The sequence below is a fragment of the Microcaecilia unicolor genome, chromosome 2, assembly GCF_901765095.1.
Source record: "Microcaecilia unicolor chromosome 2, aMicUni1.1, whole genome shotgun sequence".
Taxonomy (NCBI): Eukaryota; Metazoa; Chordata; class Amphibia; order Gymnophiona; family Siphonopidae; genus Microcaecilia; species Microcaecilia unicolor.
The window spans coordinates 556324653-556345089 of record NC_044032.1 but is presented as its reverse complement, the minus strand read 5'-3'; the positions used below and the strand labels follow the sequence as shown (position 1 = coordinate 556345089).

The 20437-nt window shown below is 41.8% G+C and overlaps 1 protein-coding gene across 1 annotated transcript in view; it reads left to right on the top strand.

Moving 5' to 3' along the window:
* The first annotated feature begins 3593 nt into the window (after positions 1 to 3593).
* The window catches only part of KDR (kinase insert domain receptor), a 91261-nt gene continuing 74417 nt past the window's right edge, over positions 3594 to 20437 (top strand). The window contains exons 1-5 of the mRNA XM_030191395.1: positions 3594 to 3995; positions 7031 to 7106; positions 12645 to 12841; positions 15151 to 15275; positions 18131 to 18299. Of these exons, the coding sequence (XP_030047255.1) occupies positions 3923 to 3995; positions 7031 to 7106; positions 12645 to 12841; positions 15151 to 15275; positions 18131 to 18299 (640 nt within the window). The 5' untranslated portion in view covers positions 3594 to 3922. The remainder of the gene's footprint in view (positions 3996 to 7030; positions 7107 to 12644; positions 12842 to 15150; positions 15276 to 18130; positions 18300 to 20437) is intronic.

Genomic DNA, 20437 nt, shown 5'->3' with positions numbered 1-20437 from the left:
CTTAATATTGAATACTTTCTGCTGTTGCTCGATTGTTAAGGTAAGAATATACCCCCACACACCCCCAAACCACAAGCACACTAGAGAACAAAAAATGAATGTGGAAGTGCTGAATAACATTTGGAAAGGGCATTCATATATATGTGGCCAGATGTCAAAGATATCAGATCGCATTGACCATCACAATTTCACGCCGCAATTATAATCATATCCCCAGTTCACAGTTTTCTTTCATATTGTAAGTGTGTGCAAGCAAAATGTCAGTTCCCCCAACAAAACTCAGAAACTACAATAACCTCGTGACCTAATGGGAGAGCTCGTGAGCAGATGCTCGCATCATTCCCCAGCGTTTGCAAAGGGAAATTACTGTACTGTTTTGAATCACCAGACCCCAAACTCCCCAATGATTACCACACTAAGATATGAGATTATTGGTGGGGATTTGGGTGTTAGTACAGTGGAGAAGTCAAGCATCTTGTGTTATATGCTTAGTTTTCAGGTTAGAGATTTGACGTTTTCTTTGCGTGTGTTTAAAATTCGTGATGCTTCATGGGATAAGTACATAAGTACATAAGTAATGCCATACTGGGAAAAGACCAAGGGTCCATCAAGCCCAGCATCCTGTCCACGACAGCGGCCAATCCAGGCCAAGGGTATATCTATTTGTTTATTTTCATAATGATATCCCGCTTTAACTGAAAACAGGTAACTAGCAAAACATACATAAAATTTTTAAAAACATCAGGACAAAACAGAGCAAAAATCTTCAACATTAAATTATTAGAATCGAGCCATTGGAATGCCCATGATCAAATTTAGCCAGCTTTCTGTTTTACAAATATATTCAATACACAGACCACATTTATTTGATAGCTTGTAGTATATAAAGGTATTTTATTTCAATTTATTTCTTCTGTACTGCACCCGCAATACAAAAACGTCGTCCTGCCTGGTTTACAAACGAATATACAATTTACATAGTTAAAATACAACAATAAAACAATCCAACCACCTGGAGGTACATAATTATGGGGGGAAATGAATGTAAGGTAGTCTGACGCTATTGATGTTTAATGTGCTTATAACTGGTTTGCCGTGACATTTGATTTCAAGATTGTTTTAATGTGTGGTTTTCCAGAAAGATACTCGTACAGGGACTACTACTACTACTACTACTACTTAACATTTCTACATAACTAGTTTGTAAAAGATACACTTGTGATGCATTTTAAAAACCTTGAAAGATATGCGAGTTGTATTGTTGAACAGATGTACAGTTTCGGCCACGTTTAATATAAATTACAGTAAAGGGTTTTCAACACTTCATTTCAATCAAGGGCATAACTAATAACCGTTATTACGATTGTCATACACTTTCTTTTATAAAAGAATGGTTTATGTCTTGAAAGTTCTTGCTGTCGATTATTCCTTGCATTATGTATCAAGGTTAATCGCTGTGATATTCCGCTAGTTATCAGCAGAATTACATGCTTGTGGCCCACTACTATGTGGAAAGCCCAGGTAAAATACAGAAGTTTGAATTCAGGGAAACAGTAATTTTTCTAAATGGGTCTCATTTTAACAACGAATGCAGTGTTTGTCCCCCGGATACTAAGAATACAGAGAGTCATGAAACAGTGAAAATGTAATGTTTTGAACGACCTAGATGGTACTTTGTGTAAATTGTGATGAGCTCAGAATATTGGACATTTTCTTGCAAGATATTTGCATTAGCATATTGCTGTGGTCCCATATAGAAAGAACAAACGAAAACACATAGGGATTTTTAAAAGTTAATATTTCGTTCGTGGGCCAGAAAAATTATAGTCGTACAGCCAGTCTGTCTGTCTGTGTGTGTCTCTCTCTCTCCCTGGCTTCATACGAGGAAATTGGCAGGCCTTTCTAATTACCTTTTAAATTCAGGGGACTATTATTTTATATCAGAGTACAAATCTATACATCAAATAACACATAGTGTACTCCAATGATTAATACATCATACTTTAATTGTTGCTAATACATGCATGCGAATACACTATCAACAGAAATTTACATAGTTTTTCCAGAACTCGCTCCATCCAACCACACTTGCCTTCACGCACCCCTATTCATACATCACAATCTCACTGCCCAAACCTAAATAAAAAGACCTTCTCTCTATCATTACGCTATAAGGGCTAAATAGCCAATCCCACCTAAGTTCAATCTGTAAAAAATCATCGAGCTGTAATGACTGACCAAAGTTCAAAAGTGGAGCAAAAAAAAAAAAAATCTCTCACACTCTCCATGCAATGATGTCTGTTTCAAAAAGGTTCATTTTTCAAAAGTTCACCAGCTCCTATTAAGTATTGGGCATTCGTGGGAACAAATCAACCAGCTCTATACCGGGTCTGTTAGCGTGCTTAGCGACTTCGTGTTGTCCTTCATCAGGAGGAACCTTATCTCGAATTCGAATTCGAGATAAGGTTACTCCTGATGAAGGACAACACGAAATGTAGTCTCGCTTAGAGGAACGGAAAGACTTTAAGTTATGCCGAAAAGCTGACTTAGGTTTTTTTTTTTCCCAGAAGCTTTCCCTCAACCATGCAGTCAGCACGCTAACAGACCCGGTATACAGCTGGTTGATTTGTTCACACGAATGCCCAATACTTAATAGGAGCTGGTGAACCTTTGAAAAATGAACATTTTTGAAACAGCCATCATTGAATGGAGAGTGTGAGAGATTTTTTTTTTTTGCTCCAGTTTTGGTCAGTCATTACAGCTTGATGGTTTGTTACAGATTGAATTTAGGTGGGATTGGCTATTTAGCCCTTATAGCGTAATGATAGAGGGCTGGTCTTTTTATTTAGGTTTGGGCAGTGAGATTGTGATGTATGAATAGGGGTGCGTGAAGGCAAGTGTGGTTGGATGAAGCGAGTTCTGGAAAAACTATGTAAATTTCTGTTGATAGTGTATTCGCATGTATTAGCAACAATTAAAGTATGAGCTTTCTAATTACCTGTCAAAGAAATATTTTTCGTTATCTTCTACACAGGAACCAAAAGAACACTATTTATAAACTAAGAATTTGTTTTGGAAACAAGGTGTACATTTCTTCAGAATTAGCCGCAGTCTTTGACGGAAATGAAAAGGAATTTAGCCATTTTATCTTTCGTACCTTGTTTTAAAATCAAGACTCTTTGAAACTTCTCTTCTTCAGTAATAGGGGCACCCAAGCAGCATACTTTAGGGGTTACCTGGATAGATTTCGGTAAAGCCTGTTTTATTATTATTATTATTATTACTGTCAATCCGCGCGTTGCATCCTTAATTTATAAAGCTAGAGCAACGTGGTTATTTGATGGCCATTCATTCCACTGCTCATCTTACTACATTAACACATTAAACTGGGTATAGACACACCACTGACGTCTTGATAGCAGTGCAAGGCAGGAAAACTGAGTATAACTGAAATGGAGTTGGGTGGGGGAGAGGAGGGAAGGAGGCGGGATTAAGGGGAGGTGTTATGGGAAGGGTTTAGGATAGATTTTTGTACTCAAAAGCAGGGGGCAAGTCATTTTTAGAGCTGAAACTCCCTATTTTATGTAAACAGCAGAGCCCTGCTACTGTTGCTTGTAATCCCTGCCCTCTCTCCGCAAGTGAAGCAGAACATATTCAGGTGGTCGATCCTACCCTCCAGACGTTATTGCATCTCCTGCGCTCAAACTCGTGGGAAGATTTTTCCTCTAAAGCGGAAGGAAACGGATTAATGCTTTGAAGATCCTTTTTCCCCCGCAGAATCTCCGCTACAACTTAAAGGGGTAACCTTGTCAGCTTGGCAGAACAGTACTTGGCGATCCCTGGTTCATCTTTCGGAAAGAATTGTACTTGGTTTATAAAAGTAATTTTGATGCCGAGAAAGGGGACGAGTTTGTGGTGAAAGATGGAAATCGGGCTGGGGCTGCTGGTGACCATTCTCTGCTTTTGCCACTCGGTGACAACACAGGTGACTTCAGGTAAGGGGGGGGGGAGAGGGGGTGACACTGTTAAGATGAAGCGTCCTACTTTTCAAATGGTGCCTGTTTTTTTTCAACTTGTGCTTAAAACGTATTTGGAAAACAGAAACTTCTCGGTTATTCAGGACCATGAACGAAGTGGATTGAAATATAATAATAATAATAATAATAATAATAATGTGCAGAACGAATGGGTAATAAATAACCGGCCAAGACGGTGATGAAGACTGAAGTGTGGGTGGACGAGTGGTGGATTACTATTGCTGCTCGGAGTACTGTAGGACGTGTAAAATAGGGATTTATCTAGAGGGAAAATGTGCATTAGTGCATTTTAGGCAAGTATGAAGTCAGACAATCAAGTGAAAAAAAGGCAAAACTTGATTTAGGCTTTATCTAACAGTAGTATATGACCTGAGAAGTACTGATTGGTGCTCCGAACTTCAATATACAGATAATATGTTTAAAGACTGGAATAAATAAGACATGCCACTTGTTAGTAATCGAACGAGTTAACTACTTAAAAAAACAGGATTGCATGAAGATGAAAAATTATGTGCATTTTTTAAAAAATATAAATAAATACTGTTTTAAGAAAGAGAGAGAGAGAAAAAAAAACCCCTCAAGTTGTATTCCGACTGTCATTAGACAGAATTAGTAACTGGTCCGTTACAGATCTTTTCAGATTATACATAGTTAGCCTTGACTTTCCAGTAACTACTGATCAGCATTGCTTTTATGATGCGCATTAGTGCGTTTTAGGCAATTGCGGATGTCCGTATACTCCAATACATAAGTACATAAGTACATAAGTAGTGCCATACTGGGAAAGACCAAAGGTCCATCTAGCCCAGCATCCTGTCACTGACAGTGGCCAATCCAGGTCAAGGGCACCTGGCACGCTCCCCAAACGTAAAAACATTCCAGACAAGTTATACCTAAAAATGAGGAATTTTTCCAGTCCATTTAATAGCGGTCTATGGACTTGTCCTTTAGGAATCTATCTAACCCCTTTTTAAACTCCGTCAAGCTAACCGCCCGTACCACGTTCTCCGGCAATGAATTCCAGAGTCTAATTACACGTTGGGTGAAGAAAAATTTTCTCCGATTCGTTTTAAATTTACCACACTGTAGCTTCAACTCATGCCCTCTAGTCCTAGTATTTTTGGATAGCGTGAACAGTCGCTTCACATCCACCCGATCCATTCCACTCATTATTTTATACACTTCTATCATATCTCCCCTCAGCCGTCTCTTCTCCAAGCTGAAAAGCCCTAGCCTTCTCAGGCAATCTGAAGTCAGGCAATCCAGAAAGACACCAAAATGGTATATGACCTGATAATTACTGATCGGGTCTCACAGTTCACTTATTTTATTTCAGTCATTTTGGTAAGATTTAGGGGGAACAGGTGGGAGACCAGACTGCCGCAGAGCGCAAGGATGAATGGCAATTTATTTTCTGCAGTAACAGATTAGCCATGGTTTCCCCATAATAAACTATTTGTACAGGTATAGTACATACCTGGAACCAAGCTAGTTTAGGGACTGGAGGCAGGATAAAGGCCTTGGGTGTGGTGTAGGGTGGTGTGGGGTAGGGGGGGGGATCCAAGTAATTCTGTCAGGGATCTACTAACTCTTCCTGCCCTATCCTCTGCCTGCTCTCTCTCTCCCCCCCCCCCCCCCCCACTTCCTACCGGACAGGGGCTTGGTGGAATGGGAGGGGACGACTGGAGTTCCAGAGAGGGGCACAATGTTAAAAACTTGGGGGGGGGGGGGGGGAGAGAAGGACCCTCACTGCCGCCCACTCGTAACTTCTGGCCTGAGCTGCCAGTAATAATTTTTTTTTTCTTGGTGGTGGATAATTTCCTTCGGGGTGTAAGGATCAAGGTATTATTCTCTGACTCACCGTCGGTCTGACCGTGTTATTTACATTAAGTAACAATAGTGTCAGAAACGTTGATTCATGAAACCATAACTGCATGAAGGACTTCTGGTTCTGGTTCGTTCTGAATTAATTGGGCCATAGAGGGTGATGAGCCTTGGGGTTACAGACTTCAAACTACATAACAGGCACTGCACGATTTCTCGTATGAAAGACTAATGGCATATACGATATATTCTCAAGCACTTAATTATATAGGAAGACATTTGTCTCGCATTTTATTTTATACACACACACACACACACACACACACACACACACACACACACATATGTTTTTTAATGAGTGATAAATAACATTGTGATATATTAAATGAAAAAGTTTTGAATAACCATATCATATAATTATCAATCTTTATTCAAAACTTTTTCATTTAATATATCACAATGTTATTTATCACTCATTAAAAAACATATACATACACACATGCATACACATACGATGCGCTCATTGGCTTGTCAGCTTTTTCTTTAAAACCGAGGGTGCTTAGGACAGAGAAAAGAGCAACATGTTTTCAACTTGTGCGTGTAATCACTAGACTTCAAAACATAGGAAACACATGGGAAGCATGATAAAGGAAAAAAAAAAAAGAAAGAAAGAAAGAAAACAGACAGGGTTATGTGCCCTCTCATTTCTGTTAACAGCACGGTGATGTCAAAAGGTTTCTTGGCAGGGTTTATTCATCAGCAGCAGCCTGTAATGTAAGAAACGTTGTTGAGCGCCGTCCCAGTGGAACACGATCATCGGATGAGGGTTCACTTTATTTCAGTATCTCGCTTCCTTTTGTAAGACCTTGAAGTTTGGCAGTGAAGGAAAACAGGATCTCCACCCTCAGTTTCTGAATTGCGGAGTTCTGCTGCTCAGCTTGAGGCCATTTGCCTGTTTTTCCTGTTATGACAGAGCTTCAGGAGCGTCTGCTGGCACGAATGAAAAGTGACTGTGCAGACTACACACATTTGTGCAAGCTTGAGAAATAAACACACACCCACTTTGTGCAAATTCTTATAGATTTCTCTTTATGAGCGTTCCCCCCCCCCCCCCCCCCCCTCTTGTGGCTTCTGTTTTTAATTTGGCGATATGTTCATTTTACTTGCAGGTGATGTGCCGAGCCTCAGCATTCAGAAAGATACCCTTAAAATACCTGCCAATGAAACGTTTTCAATCACTTGCAGGTAAGCTGGTTTTAGTGCTTGGTTTTCGACGCATAAAGGTACCAGGTGAAAACCCAAGGCAATAACAAGAATTGAGCGAACTGACTGGCAGCCAACCATCTCATAGAAAAAAAAAAAGAGATTTGGAAATGAACGTATTTATTTATTTATTGTAGTTGTTGGAAATGATTGACAAGCTTTAGGAAGACATTCATGCAGAGCTGTGTTCAGCAGGCACAAGGTGATGTAAAACTTACAATGTTGCTACAGAATAAACCATAGTAAAATGAACAGATATAAGATATGGAGTGGAGGAGTGGCCTAGTGGTTAGGGTGGTGGACTTTGGTCCTGAGGAACTGAGTTCAATTCCCACTTCAGGCACAGGCAGCTCCTTGTGACTCTGGGCAAGTCACTTAACCCTCCATTGCCCCATGTAAGCCGCATTGAGCCTGCCACGAGTGGGAAAGTGCAGGGTACAAATGTAACAAAAACAAAACATATATACAATCAATATGGTAATCTTGGAGATTCCAGCTTGAATCCCAGTAATAGCAAGAAAGTATCAGAAATATACACATTTAACAGAAGTTGAGAAATGTCAGCAGAATATGAATGATACCATTATAGGCAGCATGGAAGAATATTCATATAACATAGATAATGATATTCATAATGTCAGCACAATTTAAATGAAGCACCTTAATAGGAAAGCATTAAAAAATTCAAATAACATAGATATGATGCTCACACACTGTTCTGTTCATATAATACAATGAAATGTTTTAAAAGCCAAGGGAGCAAGTGCAGTTGACAGATATAGATTGGCAAGATGGGAAGAACAAAGTCATTGGGATAAACAGCTGGGATATTAAACTTGCAGGAGAGGAGTAGCCTAATGATTAGTGCAGTGGCCAGGCAAGCTGAGGGAGTTCAATCCCCCCTGCAGCTTCCTGCGACTCTGGGCAAGTCACTAAATTCTCCACTGTGAAGGTTAGATTGTAAACCACTTTGATCTGCTTTGTGGTAGATAAAAGTGGTATAGCAAGTTGTTAATAATATGTCAACTGCTTTAATTGCAGTATATCAAATCCCATCGCTCCCTATACTGTGGACAAGCTATATGTACAGCTGAATAAGATATAAGGAACTGGTCTAAGTTACAAGGTATGAAGTATGCCAGTCCAGGGGTGGAGTGAGTGGATAGCTAGTCAGAAACAGGGAAATTGTGTACATGGCAGTGGCATAGCTACGTGGGGCCTGGAGGAGTGGCCTAGTGGTTAGGGTGGTGGACTTTGGTCCTGGGGAACTGAGGAACTGAGTTTGATTCCCGGCACAGGCAGCTCCTTGTGACTCTGGGCAAGTCACTTAACCCTCCATTGCCCACTGCATTGAGCCTGCCATGAGTGGGAAAGCGCAGGGTACAAATGTAACAAAAAAAAATAAAATAAATTTGGCCCTGGACCCCCCTGTCGAAGACCCTCTTGACCCCCCCCTCCCACCACCAACCCTCCCCCACTGTCGCCATGGGCTACCTTTGCTGGTGGGGGACCCCAATCCCAGCCAGCTGAGGAGGTCCTCTTCTTCCTCCTGTTTCTGACGTCCTGCACGTACGACGTCAGACTCACAGAAACAGAACAAAGCCTTGCAGATCAGCCAGCAAGGTCCTCTTCTTCTGGCGCAAGGCTTCGTTGCCACAGGTGACAGAAACAGTTTTTGAAGGTTGTTTGAAATTTCCAGGATCAGGTAAATAAATAAGATACTACCAAGTCAGAGGTAGACAAAGCTTTTGGTGCAAAACCCCCTGAAACATCTTAGGAGATGTTGATGCGCCTAGGTAAAGGGAAATTCCACCCCAGGTGTGTATTCAAAGACATGTTCCAATTTGCTTTGTCTTGGGAGAAGAGCGGGAAGAAATTCTGCACTTGCTTGGGATGATGTTTGATCCATGCCTCTGCCTACCTGGCACATGGTCTCATTGCCTACTCTCATGTGGTGTTGGCACTACATGGGGAATAGTGAACCAGTCACAATAGACTAGATTCAGTAAATAGTGCTGAAAAAACACTGCCAAAAAAAATCTGCATGGAGCACTTTTCTACAAATGGTGCTCTGAGTTGCATGCCTTTTGCGGAACAGTGCTTAGAGCTGATTTCCGTGCCTCACTGTGGGCACACCGATCTACAACAACTGAAACCTAGTGTAAAACCTGGTGTGCAAGTTAGGTGCAAATCCCCATTATTCAGTACTACTGCATGCCTCTTTAGTGAATGCCTCTGACCTGCCTATGCCCCGCCCATGGCCACGCCCCCTTTTCAGTAGCACTCTGTAAGATTTGTGTGTAGATCTTTATAGAATAGCGCTTAGCAAGACGCACATACAAATCTAAATTGCTGCCAATTAACATCAATAATTGATAGCACCCAATTGGTGATAATTGGCTCATTATGCAATTTAGTTGCATGTATATTTCAGGATAGCGTGCACTTTTGCACACTTAAATTTGCACACCATTTATAGAATCCAGGGGAATATGTTTGAATGCCATTAATATAGCATGCATGCCATACATACTTTCATTTTGAAAACTGTCAACAGGATAAGTGCCCACACACTTCCGCATTTGCTTTTTGTGGGCACTTTTTCCAATTAAAATAATGCATGCATGTATGAATAATTCAAAAGTACATGCATATTTCAAACCCCACCCTGACCCTAAACCTGGAACATCTCCCTTAGGGGCCCTTTTACCAAACAGTGATAAAAGGTGGCCTGTAGAGGTGTTGGTACGTGGGATTGACGCATGCTGAGGCCACCTGTTACTGGCGCTGGTAAAAAGGCCTTTAAAAAAAAGGGACAGTAAATAGCCTTAGTACATAAGTACATAAGTAATGCCACACTGGGAAAAGACCAAGGGTCCATCGAGTCCAGCATCCTGTCCATGACAGTGGCCAATCCAGGCCAAGGGCACCTGGCGAGCTTCCCAAATGTACAAACATTCTATACATGTTATTCCTGGAATTGTGGATTTTTCCCAAATCCATTTAGTAGTGGTTTATGGACTTGTCCTTTAGGAAACCGTCTAACCCCTTTTAAAACGCTGTCAAGCTAACCGCCTTCACCACGTTCTCTGGCAACGAATTCCAGAGTTTAATTATGCGTTGGGTGAAGAAACATTTTCTCCGATTTGTTTTAAATTTACTACACTGTAGTTTCATCGCATGCCCCCTAGTCCTAGTATTTTTGGAAAGCGTGAACAGAAGCTTCACATCCACCTGTTCCACTCCGCTCATTATTTTATATACCTCTATCATGTCTCCCCTCAGCCGTCTCTTCTCCAAGCTAAAAAGCCCTAGCCTCCTTAGTCTTTCTTCATAGGGAAGTCGTCCCATCCCCGCTATCATTTTAGTCGCCCTTCGCTGCACCTTTTCCAATTCTGCTTTATCTTTCTTGAGATGCGGTGACCAGCCTTGTGGTAATTAAAAAATTGCTGTGTGGCCATTTACTGCTGGAGCCCTTGTCACCTCCATTTTAGGAGGCATGAGGACTCCGGTGGCAACTCAGCGATAATCGGGCAGTGCGCGGTGCTGCCCGATTACCGCCGGGCACAGCACTAGAAAATATAAAAAGGTATTTTCCAGCACTGGAAATGATGTGTGGGAGACCCAGAACTACCGCCAGGCTCCTGGAGTTTCCCAACGATAGGGGCCGATTCATTGCATGCCAAGCCGGCTGTAACCCTACCACCCTTTAGTAAAAGGGCCCCTTAATACAGATAAAACAACATGTGTGGTGGCATTAAGCCTGCAACTGTACCCACATATAGGTGGGCAATTTTCAAAATGGCCATTTCCACAGCAATGTTTTATGAGACAACTACCATTGGGTTATTTCCCAATTAAGGCGAAAACCTCCGTCTTCTTGGACAAGTTTCAAGTGGATTCATTATGAGTATAGCTTATTTGAAAAAAGATGTATCTGCAAAAATGAACACATGGTAATGCAAAGCTCTGCGTTAAGTGTTGGAGGAGTGCCAAGCTTCATCCCCTACAGTTAACACAGAGACAATTTCCTTAACATGTGTTGACTTATTGCAGATAACATGGATGTATTTAACTTCAGATTAGTTGCTGGTTTGGGAGTTAACACGCAGTAGGTTACCATACACAGACCCCATACATTCTCTGCCCTATTCTTCACTATGCAGTAAGGGGGCAATTCTATAAAACAGATGCTGGAGTACTGGCTTGAAACAACTATTCCACTCCAGGATTTCCAACTGCTCCATTTGCAGGTTACAATGCAGCAGCTTCTATCTTAGGCCACAGCTGGGAGGCTCTTACTCCCTCTAGTCTGCTGTGCATTCAGGAGCTGGCTTTGATCCAGGACACCTAGCTCCAGTTCCACTTTGTAGTCTGAACTGGCTTTCCCCAGCTGCTCCAGCACCAGCAGCAATCTTACTTTCACTTTTACACAGAAGCCTTCTCCCTTTCAGACCAGCTTCTGTTGATTACTCAAAGGTGCAGACTACAGCTCAATCAAGCTTTCAGCTTGTCAGAACTCTGGCATTGTATCTCACTCAGCAGTTATAACACTCTCTTCCACTCTCCTTCAAGTTGGGAACAGCTTCCAAGATGACTTGCTTTCACACTTTTTCTCTTTTCTTGTCTTCTACCTTGCCAACTCTCCTGGCTAGGTGTGGCTTGCTCAGCAGTCCCAAATACACTTGTGCACTCCAAGCCACTTCAAAAGTGTTGCACTGCAAAACCCCACAGAAAAAGACCTGCTTGTCCAGTGCTTGCTAGCTCTTTTTATTTCCCTAGCCTCTCTAAGGCAGAGCTAACCTCTTTAGCCTTTCCGAAATTTTATCCCCACAGCTGTACTGAGGTCTCAGTCCCTGGAGGTAAGTGAAGTCAGCAGAAGCTCAAATCCCAGGGCTGCTGCCATATGTGGTAATGTGGTTCTGCAGACAGGCCTAGGTCTTTGATAAATACAGCCATACAGGGGTTAAAGTTGAAAGGAAAATATTTATTTAAAAAGCAGAGAAATGTGTAACCTGTTCTCTCCACAGGTCAGTGATAAATAGACAAAGTCACTTTTTACAGTCACAAGCTGTCTCTCTTGTGGCTTGATCCTGTAAGCATGGATGATCATCACAGACATTTTAGGTGGACCAGAAAAACGATAGCAGTGATTGTTAGTTAAGCATATGGTATGAGTGTGGAGGCAATTGTGAAGGGAGCAGGGGTTGCAGGAAGTTAGTGGAAAATAGAGGGTAAAAAGGTGTTAGATAGATTCCTAAAGGACAAGTCCATAGACCGCTATTAAATGGACTTGGAAAAATTCCGCATTTTTAGGTATAACTTGTCTGGAATGTTTTTACGTTTGGGGAGCATGCCAGGTGCCCTTGACCTGGATTGGCCACTGTCGGTGACAGGATGCTGGGCTAGATGGACCTTTGGTCTTTCCCAGTATGGCACTACTTATGTACTTATGTACTTATGTACCATTCAATAAAACATTAATTTGCTATAATACTTTCATACAATGTATTTTCTTAGGGGGCACAGATCCTTGAAATGGTCATTTCCGGGGAATGAGAGCTCTTCTGAAAAACATGTCTCTGTGAGTGCCTGCAGTGATGTTCCTTTTTGTGAGACTCTTACTGTGGCAAATGCAATAAGTGATGACACAGGCACCTATAAGTGCTTTTATGAAGACAGTAAGGAAGCGACAAGAATAACTATCTATGTTCAAGGTAAGAAACTAAAACATGATTTCTTGAGTCTTCTGCATCTCTGCAAGCAGAAAAGGTGAGAAAAACTATAATCATCTTAGTCACTGGTTATCTGTGATTCTGCAGTCATGACAACCACCTCAATATCTAGCTGGTGGCGCAGATTAGCCATTTCCCACAAAATCATAGGAAATGGGTAGACATTACCAGAGCTGTCATCCATGCTGGGTACAGCTACAGGAAGAGGGAACAGATTAGGAGAGTGAACTCACTTTCCTTTCTCTTCCACTTACTGGATCCTTCCTCTTTCTCTCCCAGTCCTTGAAATCTGTCTCTTCCTGCTTTCCTCCTTTTACTTATGCATGAGATCCTCTCTCTCTCTTTCCTTATAGCACTCCCAGATCTCAGTATCCCTTCCCTGTGCCAATCCCCAAAACCCCTTCTTCTGCAATCTTAGCATGCCAATTCTCCCTCCCAACCCACCCTTTCTAGGAAACGTCTGGTACTTCAAACACTGTCTGCTTCCTCTGCCCTCCTGAACTAGTCTTTTGGCATGCATAAATAGTTTCAGAATGCCCTATGAGATTGCAGACTATTAAACAATTCCATCCATGAACTTGATGCTGTGTGGTAGAAGAGGCTGACGGGGTAGAAAAAGCTATTTTTTTCCTTGTGGTGGTGATTGGAGGGGTGGGGGGTTGGAGAAGATGAGAGGTCTGGGGTAAGTAGTTTTCACATTTCTAAGTTTTCTTCACTTGTTTCTATTTTGATATACCACCAATTGGTAAATCCATTGAGGCACTTTAAATAAAAAACGTAGGGAATGAAGAGGAGAATAAAGATAAAACAGGGTAGGCAGTAATAAGGACATAAAGGGGTTCATTTTTGAAACAGAAAAACATTCAAAAGGTGGCACAAAGCGGCAGATGAACTTTTTTTGTGTCAAAACATTCAAATCACTATTTTCAAAACCCATTTTAAAGACATTTTGCTATGCAGTTCATCTGCAGTGTGTCTAAATCACAAGAGGATGTGCCGGGAGCATGCTAGGGGCAGGATTTGGGCATTCCCAGAACTTATATGTTTTTCTGCCATAATGCAACAAAGCAAAAACATCCAGGGCTAAAAGTTTAGATGTTTTGGTCTAGACACGTTTCAATCACAGCCATACGTCCCAATGGCTTGTTTTTGTGCATTTTTCCTTTGGACATTTTGTTTTTCAAAAATGGTCCAGAAAGATAGATGCACTAAGCACTAAAACATCTACAAATGGCCATTTTCTTAACAAAAAGATAGACATTTTTCTGGTTCAAAAATCGCTATGTTCACCACTGGATTTTTGGATGTTTTCAGCAAAACGTCCAAAATTGGATTTTGATGTCATATCGAAAATGATGCTGATAATATATCCTAGAGGGAAAGGGAAAAAGGGTATCTGCTGCCCATCATTCAATCATCGCAACTCTTTTCCCAACAAGTTGGGCAGAGGCGGAGTATAGAGAAGTTTTCTCAAATAAATATGTTTCCAATCCTGATTTGAATTTATAGAATTCTACTTCCATGCATAGAGCATAAGGGAGGTCAATCCACAATGCTAAAGATGGTGTTCTGAATACAACACAACTGAATATAATTTTGCTGAGCCAATCTTAACTTAAGAGACATGATAAGAATAGCAGGATGCCAGAATAATATAACTTGTGGTTTAGGGAAAGGATCTTAAAAGATATTCTTGCATATATTGAAAGTCAGTGTTCTACCTTAAGTAAAGATGTTACATGGTCTATATTCTTAGCGTTGTGCAAAAGTTTGACAGCAACATTTTGAATGAGTTGGAGATAGTTTGCAGTGCAATAGTCAAGGTGGCTTAAGATCAATGAGTGAAGAAGAGTGTGGACCAAATTTTGGTCAGAAAGAGATTTAACAAATCAAATAGTTTTCAATATGAAAAAGCATTTTTTTGACTACTATGGGTTTATGTGATTGATAGGATGGATCCCTGTGTAGGAAGGTGATAATGGAATTTTGCCTGATAATTGTATTTGATCTACCTTTCTTCAGTTTATACTACATCCATACAAGACAAAAAGGTGAAAACAATTATGTCCCAAACCACCATTTGTTTCTTTGTTACTATTATTTTTTTTGACTGAGACTGCAAGCACCTCATAACAACTTTAATTTTATCTCCTGTATTCATTTGTCTTCTTGGTCTCTCTACTATACTGAAGACATTTTAGAGCAAACATCAGCAAGTTTCATTTAATGCGAAAAGAAGTATTTTGTGATATCGTTAACCAATCTGTAAAAAAAGTCTTATTTTGTTCCAGATCAGAGATCTCCATTTGTACTTTCACATAATGACCAGTTTGATGTTGTGTATATAAGAGAAAATGCAACTGTGACAATTCCATGCCTTGGAAATGTGCCAAACCTCAATGTGACACTGAATACGGTGAGAAAGGAGTTGTTTACCTGTTTGTTTGAAGAACTGAGATCAAATTAAACAAAATGGGGCTGCCCTGCCCCCCCTGACAGAATTCCATGATTCCTCCTGTGCAACCCCTAACACAACTCTATGACACTTTCGTCCAAATCTTGATATAATTCCATGACCCCTCAACACCTGACACAATTCCATGACCTCCTGCACTCCTAATCCCAATCCAGAACCCCCCCCCAACAATCCAGCCCCCCGACACACCAACTCCATCCCTGCCAGGAAGAAATTGCCCCCTGACAGCAAAACTCCGCCTTCAAAGTCTACCCTCTCCCACCCCCTTTTCCTCCCAGGACTTACAATGGTGAGCAGTGGTCCCAGGCAGCAATGATCATCCGTTGCTGCTACCCAGATCCACTCTGTAGTCCAAATGGTGTTGGTGACCCCTAGTGGTAGTCTTGCATATCTCGTTATATGGAGGGATGTCCCCCTAGTGGCAGTACCACAAGACTACCACTAGAGTTCATAAGTGCCATTTTGGATTTCAGCTCCAACCCGGACAGCAGCAGAGGAGGATCACTGCTGTCTGGACTACTGCTCACCATTGCTGATCTCCTGGTGAGTCTCAGGGGAGGGGGTATCATGGGTGGGGGGGAGATAAAGCCTTGGAGGGGATGGGGGTTTGCTGGCAGAGGTCATGATTTTCCTGGCTTAGGTGGGGTTGGTGTGTTGGGACTGTGTTATTGGGGGGAGGGTCTGGATTGGTATTGGGAATGAGGCAGGCATTTATCTCTTTAACAATGATCTGTGTCGAGTCGAGTCTGGCAACATTTTCATGTGTATTGCAAATTTTGTTCTGTATGCAATTGAATCAGGCAATTTTGCAAACTAAACTAAATAAACAAAGAAAAACTTTTTTACCACAATAACCTTGTGGATTCTATGTGGTTTACAAATGAAAAGAGACCAGGCATACTAGGTCGCTAGGATCAAAGCCTGCTGTACTAACCATTAGGCTACTCCTCCACTCCATGGAGGCAACTAATGTAGGATTTTTACTGTGGTGACTACCTTTTATAATGCAAGAGACAGTAGTGCAGACCTGAACTACTGTCTAATGTGCAGTAAACCCTGTGTTAATTGCTTAATGCAGCTTAGAAAAGGATCTGAATAATTTGTATGTGGAGAGAAATATTATAACAGGTCAGCTAGGTTGAAAGTCCTAGTAAGTACCTAAAGGTCAATTCTATAACCCAGGTGCCCACATTTACATGTGCATTACACACATAGATATTTAGAATAGTTGCATAAATGCACATATGTGCACACAGAGCATTATTCTGCAAAATATCCACTTAACTGAGATGGTTGTGGGGAGATATGATAGAGGTCTATAAAATAATGAGTGGAGTGGAATGGGTAGACATTTACTCTTTCCAAAAGTACTAGGACTAGAGGGCATGTGATGAAGCTACAAAGTAGTAAATTTAATACGAATCGGAGAAAATTTTTCTTCACTCAATGTATAATTAAACTCCGGAATTCGTTGCCAGCAAATGTGGAAAAGGTGGTTAGCTTAGCGGGGTTTAAAAAGGGTCTGGATGGCTTCCTAAAGGAAAGTCCACAGACTATTATTAAAATGAGTTGGGAAAATCCACTGCTTATTTCTGGGATAAGCAGCATAAATTGTATTGAGCTATTTTGGGATCTTGCCAGGTAGTTGTGATCTGGATTGGCCACTGTTGGAAACAGGATGCTGGGCTTGATGGACCTTTGTTCTGTCCCAGTGTGGCAATACTTATGTACTTACATAACACGTATTTGCAAGGAAAGCATGCACAGGGGCACAGCATGGGTGGAACACAGGCGGGGCTCCCATTTATACACATTACTTACAGAATACTGTAACTATTGACATCCATGCTGCATCCAGGCACATGCATGATGTGTGTACACAGTTAAAGAATTGCCCTGTATGTATCAGGGCTTTTTTCAGCCGGTATGCACTGATATTGTAAGGCATTATTTTCCCGCCTTACAAAAATGCCCTATCCACCTAATTACATTTCTCACTTAAAATCTCTCAGCTTGTTTCCTTCCCCCCCCCCCCCCCCCCCCCCAACAAAAAATAGTGAGCCAGCCTCAAATCTGTGACCCCATGTTCAAAGGCAGCCATCTTCCAGGTGGAGCTATTCTGAGTCACATGACTACATACCTTGTACTGGCTCTTGTTTCCCCCCTCCCCCAAGGTTGGCTCTGCATGAGTACCCACACCTTTTTTCTTAGAAAAAACCCCCCCACTGCTCTTTATAAAATATTCTCAAAGTCCCTTCATGTGGGTAGCATAAAAGTATGTGTTTTCTTTTCACCTCACATACTTTTATACATATAAACCAAGAGGTAATTTAATAAAAGGATTTTTATTCATGTAAAACAGGTTTTAAAAGTAATTGTAATGTAGCCATGCTATGCCATACTTTGTATTGTTGTTTGAATATTTTTACTGCTATAATTGTCTATTGCTTATGTTTGACTTATTCTTGCTGTACATCGCTGTGAGTGAATTCCTTCTTAAAGGCGGTAAATAAATCCTAATAAATAAATAAATAAATGGGAAAAAATCCTTTATAAATTACCCCTAAATGATGAAAAGAAATTAGAAGCTTATTATCAAGGGTTCATTTTATTTAGATTTGTTTGGTTTGAAGTAGAACACCCTTTACAAAATATTGCACACTCTTACAAAATGAAATGAAAAGATCTTTATTCTCGATTCCACTGTGTGTTTTCTAATTACGTAAGTAAAAATGTGCTTGTGTCCAGGAAACTGTATTTTGAGCTCACTTCATCTATTCTTGATACCTTATTAGTTGTATCCAGATGGAGAATTCATTCCTGATGGTGAAAGACTCTATTGGGATAGTCAAAAAGGATTCACTGCCCCCAGCAATCTGATTAACTCAGCCGGCATTATTTTCTGCAAAACAAAGATAGATGGGAAAAGTTATTCCTCTTCCGTGTATGTGGCTGTGGTTGTAGGTAAGGCTTTGTGAGAACATTTTACCCTCTGTACTTATGTGTTATACAGTTAAATCTTAGCTGGTTCTGCTTTAGGAAATGTGGAAAAAGAGCATCAGTTAATCATGATGCTAGAAGCAGTGGCGTTCCTAGGTTGGCTGACAGCCGGGGCAGATAGGTGCAGCGCCCCCCCACCCCCAGGTGCATTTTTACCTGCTGGGGGGGTGCCGCGCGCCTGTCGGCTCCGAGTCCGCTCATTCCCTGCTGCTCCCTCTGCCCCAGAACAGGAAGTAACCTGTTCCACGCAGAGGGAGCAGCAGGGAGGGAATGAGCAGACTCGGCCAACAGGCGCGCAGCACCCCCCCAGCGGCATGCACCCGAGGCGGACCGTCCCCACTGCCCCTCCCCTTGGTACGCCACTGGCTAGAAGCTTCTGTATCCAGCAGCTGAATAATTTAATATGAAGAGCTTTAATTCCCTATCAGATTATTTTCAAGAGAATTCAAGGGAGAAGGTATGGGACTTCAGTAAATAAATGTGTCCAAGGCTATTGTTTCACAGGTCATAGTATGCTTCACTTTTTGTCTATTTTCAGAGCATATTTTACTTTGTGACGGGGTTCCCTATTGTTAAAGTCCTGTTTTCACATGGAAAAGGAGGGGACTGTTTCAAGGCAGTCTGTGGTCCAGTAATGGCTGTCTGAGGCACACCCTTTTTCTCCTGTAAAAATAGCTTTGAACACTAAGGAGTCCTGTCACAAGTTGTTTTCTGAAGCCAGACAAAACAGTATATGCTGTAGTGTATTACACAAGCTTCTTGACACAGTTTTGTTCAGATAATGTTTTTAAAGGCCAAAGAGTGGGTTGGCTTAGCGAGCCGGCCAGTTCTGTATCACAGACTACTTGAAAAAAATTCTAGGCCAGCTTCTTGTCCCTGTAAACACAACTATATTTCTTGGATCTAGGCAAAATGAGAACTTCAATGATGGGTGATGGTTTTTCCTACTGCAAAGTTTCATTTGTCCTTCATGGGAAAAGGGGCTGTAATGCCACACCTGTTGCTAGATGGAGCCAGGCTTTGAGAGGATACATCTCGCATATTTGTGTACTTACAAAAATATAAGTTGTGTTGGGATGTCTTACGTAGTAGTAGCATAGTAAGGAGGTAATTCTATAACCGGGTTCTCCCATGTAGGTGTCCTGAGAATGTGTGGTGAGAACCTATTTTATAAGTGCATTGGTCACCCAGATTCTGTTATATGATATTAGCATAACTCCTTATTTATTTAAAAAAATTTTTTTATCCCATTCTATCCAACTACTCTAGGTGGTTTACAATTACAATTTACCAGTGGCGTAGGAAGGGGGTGGGGTGGGAGGGGCGGTCCGCCCCGGGTGCACGCACTCGGGGGGTGCCGGCCCCGCTGGTTCCCAGCTCCCTCTGCCCTGGAACAGGTTACTTCCTGTTCCGGGGCAAATAGAGCAGGGAACCAGCGGGGCCGACGCAGCTCCGAGTGACGTGCACTCGGGGCGGATCGGCCCTCCTGCAGGTAAGAAAGCGGTCCGGTGGGGGGTTTCGCTCCGGAGGGGGGTGTGCCGCAGAGAGGGGGGGGTCACGCCGTGCTGCACCCTGGGGGGGTGCGCAGCGGCGACCCGCCCCGGGTGTCATTAGCCCTCACTACGGCACTGCAATTTACACAATAATGTTAATAATTTAAAGCATACCAGACAAATTAAAAATATACATCATGGAGTGAATTCTACATGTGGTGCCAAAAAAATCGGCACCGAACAAAGTATTATTCAATAAGGGAAAGGGGGAATGGGGAAATGGAATGGGTCTTAATATACTGCCTTTCTGTGGTTTTTCCAACTACATTCGAAGCGTTTTACATTATATACAGGTACTTATTTGTACCTGGGACAATGGAGGGTTAAGTGACTTGCCCAGAGTCACAAGGAGCTGCAGTGGGAATTGAACCCAGTTCCCCAGGATCAAAGTCCGCTGCACTAACCACAAGGCTACCACGCTTAAAGTTAGGCATGGTTTATAGAATAGTGTTTATGCTTGGGAATCGCACCTAACTTTATGAACGGCTATTTGCACCAACTAAAATGTGGTGCAAATGTACACACCTAAATTAGGCATATATTCCCCCG